The 13414-nt window shown below is 44.0% G+C and overlaps 1 protein-coding gene across 1 annotated transcript in view; it reads left to right on the plus strand.

The window, feature by feature from the left end:
- The first annotated feature begins 517 nt into the window (after nt 1–517).
- Nucleotides 518–13414, plus strand: part of FCRL5 (Fc receptor like 5) — a 38533-nt gene continuing 25636 nt past the window's right edge. The window contains exons 1-3 of the mRNA XM_043569382.1: nt 518–714; nt 11544–11564; nt 12797–13051. Coding sequence (XP_043425317.1) covers nt 573–714; nt 11544–11564; nt 12797–13051 — 418 coding nt within the window. The 5' untranslated portion in view covers nt 518–572. The remainder of the gene's footprint in view (nt 715–11543; nt 11565–12796; nt 13052–13414) is intronic.

A 13414-nucleotide genomic window follows, 5' to 3' on the forward strand; every position in this document is an offset into this window, starting at 1 on the left:
AAAATGAAGTATTTCCTTTCCATCCACAGTTCTTATCAACACAACTACTATCTTAGGTATACTTTCCAGGAAAAAAAAAAAAAACAGCGTATTTGTATCAGCTTGCACACACATGTTCTATTTGTCACATCTACCCCACTGGGACGATATTACGAGTACCAACCCACTCCTGGGCTCTCTCTTCCCACTCACCAGGGCGCTGCACGCCTCTCCATGGGGGCTGATCCCATTCGTAACGGCTGCACTGCATCTCGCCGCAGAGATGTACAGAATCTTCATCCACGGTCCCGTGTTCATGACCTTTCACGTGCTTTCAGTGTTTGGGGCAGTTATGAGCGACACCGCTGTAAACATTCTCTTAGACAATCTGCACATACTTCCCTTAAGGTAATTTCCCAGCCTTAGAGATGTGGGGTCACGGAGCCGTGTGTGTGTTTTTTTAAGCCTAGAATTTATTTTCTCACCTTGGTCATAGGGCAGGACATTCTGATTCTCAGTTAAAGAAGGGTACTGCCACTTCCTTCTTTCTAATTCACTAGCACGACCTGCTCTTCGAAAAAGAACTTTCTCAGATGAGCTCCTCGGGGCTGCTGTGGAGCTGTGCTTCTCAAGAACCAAAACCAGCCCTGTTACTCCTGAGAAAAGCCCTCGTCTGGCCTCATCCCGGGGCAGGCCAGGCCTTCATGCTTCTGTGGGTGTCAGTGCTGGTCCTGGGTGAGTACAAGTGCCCAACGCGGGCCCAAGGTGGGACGAGGACAGCCTCTCTCTCCACCCTGGGGCCGGCCCTTTCATGGGGCTCAGACGTTCTCTCCTGCGAGGGGAGACTGTTCTCGGGACTCCCCATCCAGCTCAGGGGTTTCTCCCTTGAGTCTGAAGCGGTGGAGGGAGCTGGGATAAACCTTCACCCTTACGGAGAAGGAAACCCAGTGACCACACAGTGAAGGATCTATTCGTTGTTTTTCTGCGATAAATCTTACTTCATGAAGTCCAGAAAATGTATTGTTTGCTTGTTCCTATTGCCTGATTCAGAGGAGACCTTCCTTGTTTCTCTGCAAAGGAGATCATCTATTGCTTGTATGACCAGCCCAGACCCTGGTCCTGGGCACGGAAGGGCACGGTCTCTAACACGACGATGTCTCCTTCCCCTACACCATGCAGTGATGGGCAGATAAAGATCACAGGGGGAGGGGGACAGCAGGGCCCCAGAGGGAAGGCAGTGAGGCTCGGGGAAAGCCTGGGGCACCTGACATTCTTTCCCCCGGGGTTGACTGAAGTATAATTGGCAAATAAAAACTGTACATGTTTAAGATGCAAAAGATGATGTTTTGACATACATCTATTATTAAAATAATCACCACAATTGAGCTAATTAACATCTCTATCTTTTCACTTCACCTTTTGTGCGCGTGTGTGGTAAGAACTCACTGTCAGGATCTACTCTCCCTGCCAATTTCGAGTGTCTGTTCTTATTAACTATGGTCCCCGTGGTGTGCATTAGGTCTCCAGGATTTATTTATCTCGTAAGTGAAAGTTCATTTCCTTGGATCCACACCTCCCTGGCTCCCCCACCAGCTGGGAAATACCATTTTATTCTCTGCTTCTGTGAGTTCCAACTTTTTTGGACTCCACGTGAAAGTGAGGTCACACAGCATCCGTCTTTCTGGGTCTGGCTTGTGTCACTTGGCGTTGTGTCCTCCAGATTCATCCATGCTGTTACAATGGCAAGATTTCCTTCTTTTTTGAGGCTGCATAATACTCCATCATATATATACATATATGTCATATTTCCTTTCTCCATTCCTTGGTTGGTAGACTTCCATACTCCTTGGTATGGAAACTTAGCATGTTTCCATATCCTGGCTATTGCAAAGAATGTGGCAGTGAACGTGGGAATGAACGGAGGTGTCTCTTCAAGACACTGGTAACATTTCCGGGCCACCTGGGTGGCTCAGTAGGTGAAGCACCCTCTCTCTCTCTGCCCCTCCCCCACTCTCTCTTTCTCTCTCAAAATAAATAAACTTAAGGACAGAGATTTTTTTTTAAAGGTACTGGTATCATTTCCTTTGGATATATACCCAGAAATGGGATTGCTGAATCGTTATGATAGTTTTATTTTTAATTGTTTAAGGAATTTCCATACTGTTTTGCATAATGGCTAAGCCAAGTGCATTCTCACCAACACTGCACAAGGGTTTTCTTTTCTCCACTTCCTAACCAATGCTTGTTATCTTTTGTCTTCATGATAATAACCACTCTGACAGGTGTGATGTGATCTCACTGTGGTTTTGATTTGCATTTCCCTGATGACTGAGTGATGTTGAGCATCTTTTCATGTACTTACTGGCCATTTGTATGTCTTCTATTGAGAATATCTGTTCAGGTCTTTACCTGTTTTTCAGTGGGGCTATTTGTTTTCTTGTTGATTTGTTAGAGTTCCTCATACATTGTAGGTACTAACTCCTTACCAGAATCATGACTTACAAATACTTTCTCCCATTCCATAGGTTACCTCTTCATGCAGTTGATGGTTTCCTTTGCTGTGCAAAAGCTTTTTACTTAGATGCAACCCCGTTTGTCTATTCTGCTTTTGTTCCCAAGTGCTTTTGGGGTCATATCTAAAAAATTGTGTCCCAGACCAATGTCAAGAAGCTTCCTACCTATGTTTTCTTCTGGCAGTTTCACAGTTTGGGGTCTTACATGTAAGTCATTAATATACTTAGAGTTATTTTTGTACAAATAAAAACGGCACAGTATACAAAAGAGACTATTCTTTCCCAATTGTGTGTTCTTAGCACTTTTGTTGAAGGTCAGTCAGCTGTAAATGTGTGGATTTATTTCTGGGTCCTTGATTCTGTTCCATTGCTCTATATGTCTGCTTTTGTGCCAGTTGGGACGACTATATCTTTGTAATATGTTTTAAGTCAAGGAGTAGGTCTCGAGTTTTGTTTTTGTTCAGTATTGCATTGACTCTCAGTATCTTTTGTGGCTTCACACGAATTTTAGGATCCTTTCTTCTATTTCTGTGAAAAATGCCATTGGAATTTTGAGAGGGATTGCCTCAGATCTGTAGATCGCTTCGATAATGTGGTGTTTTAACATATGAATTGTCCCAAGCCGTGGTGTTTTAATATATGAATTGTCCCAAGCCGTAAACACAGGATGTCTTTATATTTATTTGTGTTTTCTTTCATTTCTTTCAATCTTTTATAGTTTTCAGTATAGAGATTCTTCGATTCCTTGGTTAAATCTAGCCCTAAATATTCTATTCTTGTTGATGCTAATGGAAGTGGGATTGTTTTCCTGTTTTTTCAAATAGTTTGTCGCTAGTATACGGGAATGTAACTTTTTTCTGTACATTGACTGTGTGTCTTGCCACTGTACTGAATTGCTTATCAGTTCTAACAGTATTTTCGTGGAGTCTTGAGGGTTTTCTATATATAAGATAACCATCTGCAAACAGAGACCGTTTTACTTCTTCCTTTCTGGTTTGGACATCTCTTATTTCTTTTTCTTGCCTAATGATTCTGGCTAGGACTTCCAGGACTATACCGAATGTAAGTGGCAAGAGTGGGCATTCTTGCCTTTTTCCTGAACTGAAAGGAAACGCTTTTAGCTTTTCACCATTAACTGTGATGTTAGTTATAGGTTCATCTCTAATGGCTTTTACTATGTTGAGATACTTTCCTTCTAGACATAATTTGTTGAGAGGTTTTTTTTTTTTATCATGAAAACGTGTTGAATGTTGTGAAATACTTTTTATACATCTATTGAGATGATCCTATGATTTTCAAAAAAAAATTTTTAACATTTATTTTTGAGAGACTGAGACAGACAGAGCAGGCATGGGGGAGGGGCAGAGAGAGAGGGAGGCATAGAATCGACGCGGGTTCCAGGCTCCAAGCTGTCAGCACAGAGCCCAGCACGGTGCTTGAACTCAGGAACCTCATCTGCTCAGGTGAGATCATGACCTGATCAGAAGTCAGATGTTTAACCGACTGAGCCACCCAGGCGCCCCTAGATGATCTGATGATTTTTATCATCCATTCTGTTAATGTAGTGTTATCAACTTTATTGCACTGCATACATTGAGTCATCCCAGGGGCAAATCTCACATGTTCCTTCTGTTTGCTAGCATTCCATTTTAGGATTGTTTTAATTCTATGTATATCAGAGACATTGGCCTGTAATTTTGTTTTCCTGTAGAATGCTTATTTGGCTGACCTCGCAAAGTGTGTTCTCTCCTCTTCATTTTTTGGGAAGCCTTTGAAATGGTTTGGAGTTAATTCTTTAAGTGTTTAGTAGAACTCACCAGTGAAGTCATCTGACTTCTTTGTTGGGGGGCGAGGGGTTGATTAACAATTAAATATCCTTACTTGTTATCGGTCTGTTCAGATTTTCTATCTCTTCAAGATCCATCCAGTCTTGGTAGATTGCATGTTTCTAGAACTTTATTGATTTCTTCTAAGTTATTCAATTTGTTGGGATATACTGTTCATAGTAGTCTTTTTAAAAATATTTCTGTGCTATCAGTTGCAATGCCTCCTCTCACTTCTGATTTTGAGTCTTCCTTTTTTCTTAGTCTACCTAAAGGTTTGTCAATTTACTTTATCTTTTGAAAACATAGCTCTTAGTTTTGTTTTCTTTTCTATTTTCTATCTTCTATTTATTTCTTCTCTAATTTTATTATTTCCTTTCTTCTGCCAACTTTGGGCTTCTCAAGGTATAAAGTTAGGGGGGGTTTTATTTTAGGGTTTTTTTTTTATTTGAGAGCTTTATCTTTTTCTTGAAGTAGGAATTTATGACTATTAACTTCTTTCTCAGAATTGCTTTGCTATGTCCCATAGGTTTTACAATGTGTTTCCATTTTTATTTCACTCAAGATAATTTCTGATTTCCCTTTAGATTTTTTTCTTTGACCGATTGACTGTTCAAGAGTATGTTGCTTCGCTTCCGTTATGTGTGAATTTTCCAGTCTCATCCTGTGAACGATTGCTAGTTTCATACCATCGTGGTCAGAAAACTCAATCCTCTCAAATTTGAGACTTGTTTTATAACCTAATACATAATCTGTGCTGGAGAATGTTTCGTGACCACCTGAGAAGAATGTGTGTTCTGCTACTGTAGGATAGAATGTTCTGTATACATCCATCAGGTGTACATGTTAGATATGCAAACTCTTCGGTTTAGAATCTTGTACAAGCCTGCCATTTCCTTATTGATTTCCTGTCTGAATGATCTACGCATTGTTGAAAATGGGGTATTAAGGCCCTTACTACTATTGTATTGTTACTATTCCTTATTTCGGTTCTCTTATTTGTCTTCTACGTTTAGGTGCTTTCATATGGGGTGCATGTACATTTATGGTTGCATATCCTCCTAATTCCACTTTACCCCTGTATAGTAACTTTCTTTGTCTCTTGTTACAATTTTTGACTTAAAATCTATTTTGTCTGATACAAGTAGAGTTGCTCCTGGTCTCTTTCAGTTACCATTTGCATGGAATATATTTTCCACCTTTTAAGTTGAGCCCATGTGTGCCCTTAAATGTAAAATGAATCTCTTGTAGGCAGCATACAGTTGGATTTTTTTTATTCATTCAGATATCCCACGTTTTTTATTGGAAAATTCAATCCTTTTACGTTAAAGGCAGTTATTGATGGGTAAGGACTTACTATTGCCATTTTGTTCATTGTTTTCCCACTATTTTGTAGTTCCTTTTTTTTTCTTCCTTCTCCTACCATCTTCCTTTGTGATCTGATGATTTTTTTGTAGTAGTATGCTTTAACTTCTCTTTTTATCTTTTGTGTTATCTACTATAGGTTTTTTTCTCTTTGTGATTTCCTTGTGATTTTTTTCTTTGTGAGGCTTATATTAAACATAACAGTCAATTAAGCTAAGAAATCTATTTCTATCACATATAAAAACTCTACACTTTTTCTTCTCCCTCCCCACATTTAGTTATTAATGTCACAATCTCCTTGTTTTTATATTCTGCATACATTAACAAATGATTGTAGCTATCGTTATTTGTAATACTTTTGTCTTTTTAAATTTATGCTACAGTTAAAAGTGATTATATATCACCACACAGTATGCTATCCTCTGAATATATGCACCCCCAAATATTCATATGTTAAAATTCTGACCTGTCAGGTGGTGGTTTTAGGAGATGGTGAGGTCTTGAGAGGTGATTAAGTCTTGAGGGCTCTGCAAGGCAATGAGATTAGTACCCTTATAAAAGAGAGCATAGAGAGCTCCCTCACCCTTCTGCCGCATTACATGAGAAGATGGCTGTCTATGACAAAGCAGGCCCTCACCAGAGATGAATCTGCTGGTGCCTTAATACTGGACTTTCCAGCCTCCAGAGCTGTGAGAAATACATTTCTCTTGTTTATAAGCCACCCACGACGGTATTGTTGTCATAGCAGACTGAATGCACTAAGGTACCATATTTAGAGGATTCTGAATTGGACTATACATTTACCTTCACCAGGGAGTGTGTGTTTTTATGTTCCTAATTAGTGTCCTTGCTTTAGTGCCCTTGAGGAACTCTTTTGCTTTTCTCATAAGGCAGGTCTAGTGGTGGTGAATTCCCCCCAGCTTTTGTCTCAGAAAGTGTTTTTTTTTAATGTTATTTATTTTTGAGAGAAAGAGCATGAATGGGGGAGGGGCAGAGAGAGAAAGGGAGACAGAGAATCCCAAGTAGGCTCTGAATTGTCAGTGTAGAGCCCAACGCAGGGCTCAAACTCACAAACTGCAAGATCATCACCTGAGCAGAAGTCAGATGATTAACCAGCTGAGCCACCCAGGAGCCCCTGTCTTGGAAAGTCTTTCTCTCTCCTTCATTTTGCTGGGTATAGTATTTCGACTGGCAGTGTTTTTTTTTTTCTTTCAGTGTTTTGAATATATGACCCCACTCTACCCTGGCCTACAATATTGCTAAAGAAATCCACTATAAATCTTAAGGGGGGTTCTTTGTATGAGACTCTTTGATGCATTGTTTTTCTCTTACTGATTTCAAAATTCTCCTTGTCTTTGACTTTTGAGAATTTGAGTGTAACGTTGCCTCAGTTTAGACCTTTTGATGTTCAGCCTGTTAGGGGTTGGTTATTTGGGAGCCATGAACCTAGATACAGATTTCCCTCCCCAGATTTGGGAAGTTCTTGGTTGTTATATCTTTAAATAATCTTTCTGTTCTTGTTCTCTGCTCCTTCTGGGACTTCAGTAATAGGTACATTGATTCACTTATTGTTTTCCCAGAAGTCACCGAAGCTTTGTTCACTTTTTCATTTTTTCTTTTTCTTCTAACTGGGTAATTTCAAACAGCCTGTCTTCAAATTTGCTCATTCTTTCTCCTAAGGGACCAATTATGCTGTTGCCGCTACTGAATTTTTCAGTTTGGTCACTGTATTCTTTAGTGCCAAGATTCCTGGTTGAATCTTTTTCATGTTTTCTATTTGTTAAACTTCTCATTTGGTTTGTGTATCGTTTTCCTGGTTTCATTTAGTTGTGTCCTTATAGTTCACCGAGCTTCCTTAAGACTATTATTTTGAGGGGCGCCTGGGTGGCGCAGTCGGTTAAGCGTCCGACTTCAGCCAGGTCACGATCTCACGGTCCGTGAGTTCGAGCCCCGCGTCAGGCTCTGGGCTGATGGCTCAGAGCCCGGAGCCTGTTTCTGATTCTGTGTCTCCCTCTCTCTCTGCCCCTCCCCCATTCATGCTCTGTCTCTCTCTGTCCCAAAAATAAATAAACGTTGAAAAAAAAAATTTTTTTTAATAAAAAAAAAAGACTATTATTTTGAGTTCTGTGTCAAATAGTTCGTGAATCTCCTTTTCTTTAGGTTCAGTTGCTGGAGCTTTATTAGTTTCCACTGATGTTGTCATATTTGCCTGACTTTTCATGATCAGTGCAACTCTGCATTGGTGTCTCTATTTAGAAGAGCTGATACCTTCACAGACTGGTTTTGGAAGGTAAATACCTTCTGCAGCTTCCCTGGGGTTATAAGGCTGCCTCCAAGATATGGTTGAACAGAGCTGGAGCTGGGTTTCACGGCTGTTGCTGGGTCTGCAGTTGGCGGTTCCATTGCCAGGGGTATGAACGGATCTCATTTCTGCTGGGTCCTTGAGTACTCTCCCACTGAGTTAGGCTGATTCCTAGATGGCCAAGACTGCCTCTCTAGACTGCAGCAGAATGGCACTGGAGCTGGGGTCACAGGACTACTTTCGCAACAACAGTTGGGTCTGAGCTCAGCGGGCCATGATGCTGGGGCATAGAAGGGGATGGTTCCTCTCGAGTCTGTCGGCAGTAGGATCTAGATGCAAGACCATGAACAAATGAGACCAGATTTGAGTCCCCAGAAAGACGAGGCAGCTCTAGGTCTGCAGCTGGGCTCACAGTCAGTGAGTCTTCTGCCAGGGCATGTGCCCACCTTTTCAAAGTGATCCTCCTTGGTCTTGGGCTCCAATGGGATTGCGCAATCTCCTACCCAGGTCCCAAAGCTTCCCCGCTTTTATCTATGGATGGCTGCCAAATACTTGCTTCTGTGGGAGACACAGGTTGGAGAACTCCTATTCCATCATCTCACTCGTGTCATTTTTCTTTTTTTTTTTTAATTTTTTTTAATGTTTATTTATTTATTTATTTATTTATTTTTTAATTTTTTTTTTCAACGTTTATTTATTTTGGGGACAGAGAGAGACAGAGCATGAACGGGGGAGGGGCAGAGAGAGAGGGAGACGCAGAATCGGAAACAGGCTCCAGGCTCTGAGCGATCAGCCCAGAGCCCGACGCGGGGCTCGAACTCACGGACCGCGAGATCGTGACCTGGCTGAAGTCGGACGCTTAACCGACTGCGCCACCCAGGCGCCCCTGTTTATTTATTTTTGAGACAGAGAGAGACAGAGCATGAATGGGAGAGGGTCAGAGAGAGGGAGACACAGAATCCGAAGCAGGCTCCAGGCTCTGACCTGTCAGCACAGAGCCCGGCGCAGGGCTCAAACTCATGGACCGTGAGATCATGACCTGAGCCGAAGTCGGATGCCCAACCGACTGAGCCGCCCAGGCGCCCCTCGTGTCATTTTTCTAGTACACGGCACTAACTGCATCTGCGAGTGTGTTTCAGTCTCTAACAGTTCACACACACAAAGGGGTTTGTTTTTACCAACATTGAAAACCTTAGAATAAAATATTTATTCATGTATTTCACAAAAACTTTCAGTGACACGTATGCACAGCCCTGTACGGGGTGCTGAGAATGATGGGAAAGCATGGGAGGCAGCATTTCTGTGCTCAGAAAGCTCACGATCTAAAAGGGCCTCCAGGGGCGCCTGGGGGGGCTCAGTCGGTTAAGCATCCGACTCTCGATTTCGGCTCAGGTCGTGACCTCACAGTTCAGGAGTTCAAGCCCTATATCAGGCTCTGTGCTGACAGCGCAGAGCCTGCTTGGGATTTTCTCTCTCCCTCTCTCTCTGCCCTTCTACTTGTGCTCTCTCAAAATAAATACACAATAAGTGAATAAATAAATAAGTAGGCCTCCAGCAGACCCAGTGGACAAGAAACATCCACCTAACAAGAGCCCAGTTAAATAAATGCCCAAAGTTACCAACAGTGGTGTAAGCAAATACCACACTGCCTGCCAAGGAGCTGGTAATGCCTTCAGGAGACAGAGAGCAGGAGCTAGAGGAGGCAGACGTGTAGCGGGGCCCAGTGGCAGGAAAGAGACCCCATAGTTGGAAGCTGCACCGAACACTCCAGAAATAGGACATCCCGATGTTGTGCCAACACAGAGGGACAGGTTAGGGTAATGGCCTGGAGCACATGCTTTGGGGCCAAATAGCACGTGTTCAGACAAATGGCCCCAAACTCCATTCTGCTGCCTACTGGCTACTTAAACCAGTTTACAGCCTGTAAGACAGGGATGATCCTAGAACTTACTTCACAGAGATGCTGACAAGATCGCCTAAAACACCACACGTAAACATCTACCACACAGAATATACTCGGGAAAATTTTAGCCACATTTAAAACCATACAAAATCCACAGTGACCAAGATACTTGGGCAATGGGAAATAATCCACTGTTCTCTATAAAGCTCGTAGGTCTGGATTACTTCTCCCCACCAGCCTCGTGTGGAGAGGGACAGTGCCGCTTGCTCACTGCTGGATCTCCTTTGTCCTATCCAGGCCCTGGCACGTAGTCGGCATCTTAAAATTTGCTGAATAGGGGCGCCTGGGTGGCTCAGTCGGTTGAGCGACCGACTTTGGCTCAGGTCATGATCTGGCGGTTCGTGGGTTTGAGCCCCGCGTCGGGCTTTGTGCTGACAGCTCGGAGCCTGGAGCCTGCTTGGGATTCTGTGTCTCCCTCTCTCTCTGCCCCTCCCCCACTCAAGCTCTGTCTCTGTCTCAGAAATAAAATAAACATTTAAAAAAAATTTTTTTTAATTTGTTGAATAAACGAACGGCCCCTCATCTGGAGTGTCTAAGCAGTTTATAAACTTGCCAACTTTGCCTCCTCTGTCTTCCCGTTACCCATTTCTCAAACCTGTACCTCCTACCTCTATTCACTTAGTTACTTAATTCATTACTTAATAAATACACATTCAATATTTACGGAATGTCTCTTAAATGCCAGGCACTGTTGTAGATCCAGGGGGGCATCTAACAAACCTAAGAAGCCCCTGCTCTCACAGAACATCTATTCTAGAGGTGGGAAAGTGAACAAGCAAGTAATTTGGGATAAACACTCTGAAGAAAAGTAAACATCATCATCTCTCGCCCCTGCCTTCTAATCAGCCTCTCTGCCTCACATCCGGTCTCACGGACGTCTACCCACCGTCCTAATGCTCCATCGAAGTTACAAATTCTAACCTTACTGTTCTCCTACTTGAAGCCTTTCCATGGCTCCCTGTTGATGATGGTAACGCTGCAGCTTTTAGAAGAAACCCACAGCTACTTACCGCCCACGACGTGAGCCCCGCATGCCTCTCCGACCCCAGTCCTCCTCACTCCCTTCCTTCCAGAACTCCGTCTCAGCCCCCCTGAACACCAGTGGTATTTCTCCACTTCTGTGCCCCTGCTGCCTTTCTTACCTCCTCCACCATGTCTCGCCAGGTACAGACACCCTTGCCTGGCTGACTCCTGTTTTCATTCGGTTTTCTCAAGGATCACTCTTTCAGGTACATGTCACAGCCCATCCCCCTCACCACACATTCACACACACACCCACTGGCCCCGCTGGCCCTTCCGCCCTCAAGATGCCCATGTGTGTTTCTACTACTGCACTTCCATTCCGCACTACGTTATTTTGCTTCCTGCTTCTGCTCCCCCAGCCATCAACTCCTTGCCAGCAGGTACCGTTTTGTTTTTTTTTTTTATTCATCTTAGAAGTCCAAGGAGGAGACATTTGACAAGTGTCTGTTAAGTTTTTTAAATGAATTTCTATTGAAAGAAATAATAAAATGAACAGAAAACAACAGCCATGACTTTTGAAAAACCGAAGAATCCTTGCTCTGTGTTCATCTCTGGCTAATTTATTTATTTTGCAGCTCCTGTCAGTGGAAAATCTGGTGAGTTCTCGTCTCTTTTGCTCTTCGGGTGTCCCTGGATAAGAATGTCTCCCTAAAAAACACGAGGTGCTTGCAATGTCTGTCTGAGGGTCTCCAATAGCTCCTGTTCTCGCCGAGACCAGAAGGGATGTGAAAGTGTCACGTGCTCTACTGGCATCACCCAAGGGCCAGGACAGCCACACGCCACCCCCCCCCCACCCCCCCCACCCCCGCCTCTCCCTGGAAGAACTAAGAAATGCACAAGCGGCTCCTGGCCTTCGGTAGACCCTGAACTTAACCCTACCGCAGATGGAACCCACTTGACCATGCAGGACATCCTCAACTCCACGGCAAACGTGCAGGGCTTGGGATAAGGTTTTCTCCCATCAGCAAGCTCGAAAAGCGTCTCTGTAAGCATCGCACTGTGAAGACGCGAGCAGGAATACTACGTTCTCTACACATTTAGAAGTAAAATCCTGCAGGAAATGTTCCTCCTCCAGAAGAACATCCAGCAACTAGGCCCTCAAAAAGAAGAAATGCACCCAAAATAGGAATTGGGGGAGAAGACATATTATCTGTGTCACACATTTTCTTAGTTCTGACTCCCACCACCATTCCCCTGGGTCAGACAATGTCCTGAACATTTGAGGATTCACGAACGGCAATACAACCGCTCTCCTTGCCCGAAATCAGCTGCCCCGGGATTTCATCCTTGTCTGGCTCACTTCTGGATTCCAGCAAACGACCTGTCCGTTCCTTGCTCTGCCACAATTAGCTGTGACAAGAGTCTCTGGGCATCTGAAACATCATCTGTCACACGAAGGTGTTAGACAAGTTAATCTCTCAGGCTTTACTCAGTGCCAAAACCTTCAGAAAATAGGATTTATCCCGTGAGAGAAAGTGCACACCTGTGATGCGCACAGCTCCCTGGGAGGTCCCCGTGAGTTGGTGGACGTGGTGGAGGAGGAGGGCAGGAGCGGCCTTCTCTAGCACCCGTAAAAAGCCAACTGGCCATCGGTCCCACTGCCATTCGGCGGCGAACCCCACTGCTTATACTGTCGGCTTGAAATCATTTCTCTCATTGCCATCCCCTGGGGGCTCCAATCCACAAACAGCCATGAGCAACCACTGACCCTCCCGGGAGGCTTTCCTGGGGATCCCCCCAAGCCTGGTCCTCGGGTCCGTCCCACACAGATGACCGCGGCGGGGACCACAGGCGTCCCCATCTCAGGCTCTGTCTCTCTCTTCCTCAGAAGCTGCAGCCAAACCCGTGATTTCCCTCCATCCTCCATGGACCGTCGTCTTCACAGGAGAGACAGTGACCCTGACTTGTCACGTATTGCACTCCCACGCTCCAGAGAAAATAAAACGGTTCCTTTGGTACCTCGAGGGTAGAATACTACGCGAAACCCCAGGCAACACCCTGGAGGTCCGTGACTCCGGACAGTACAGATGCCAGACCCAGGACTCGCTCCCAAGTGACCATGTGAGCTTGACCTTTTCTTCAGGTGAGACAAAAAGAAAAGAAACAAACCAGTTTCTTTAGAAACCACACAGTTACCCAGAAGCTGCCTATATTTACGGAATAATAATCTATACAGATGAGACCCAGAGATTTGTTGCTCAGATCCAAGAAAATTGGAGAAGCAAATTATTTGAATGGTTTCTGAATCTACGTATAGTTTTGGTTTTTTTAGTTATTTTAATTTTTTATTTTTTATTTTTTATTTTTGAAGGCGAGACAGAGTGAGAGTGGGGGAGGGGCAGAGAGAGAGGGAGACACAGAATCCGAAGCAGGCTCTGGGCTCTGAGCTGTCAGCCCAGAGCCTGATACGGGCTCGAACTCACAAACTGTGAGATCACGACCTGAG

Source organism: Prionailurus bengalensis, chromosome E4 (genome assembly GCF_016509475.1).
Source record: "Prionailurus bengalensis isolate Pbe53 chromosome E4, Fcat_Pben_1.1_paternal_pri, whole genome shotgun sequence".
Taxonomy (NCBI): Eukaryota; Metazoa; Chordata; class Mammalia; order Carnivora; family Felidae; genus Prionailurus; species Prionailurus bengalensis.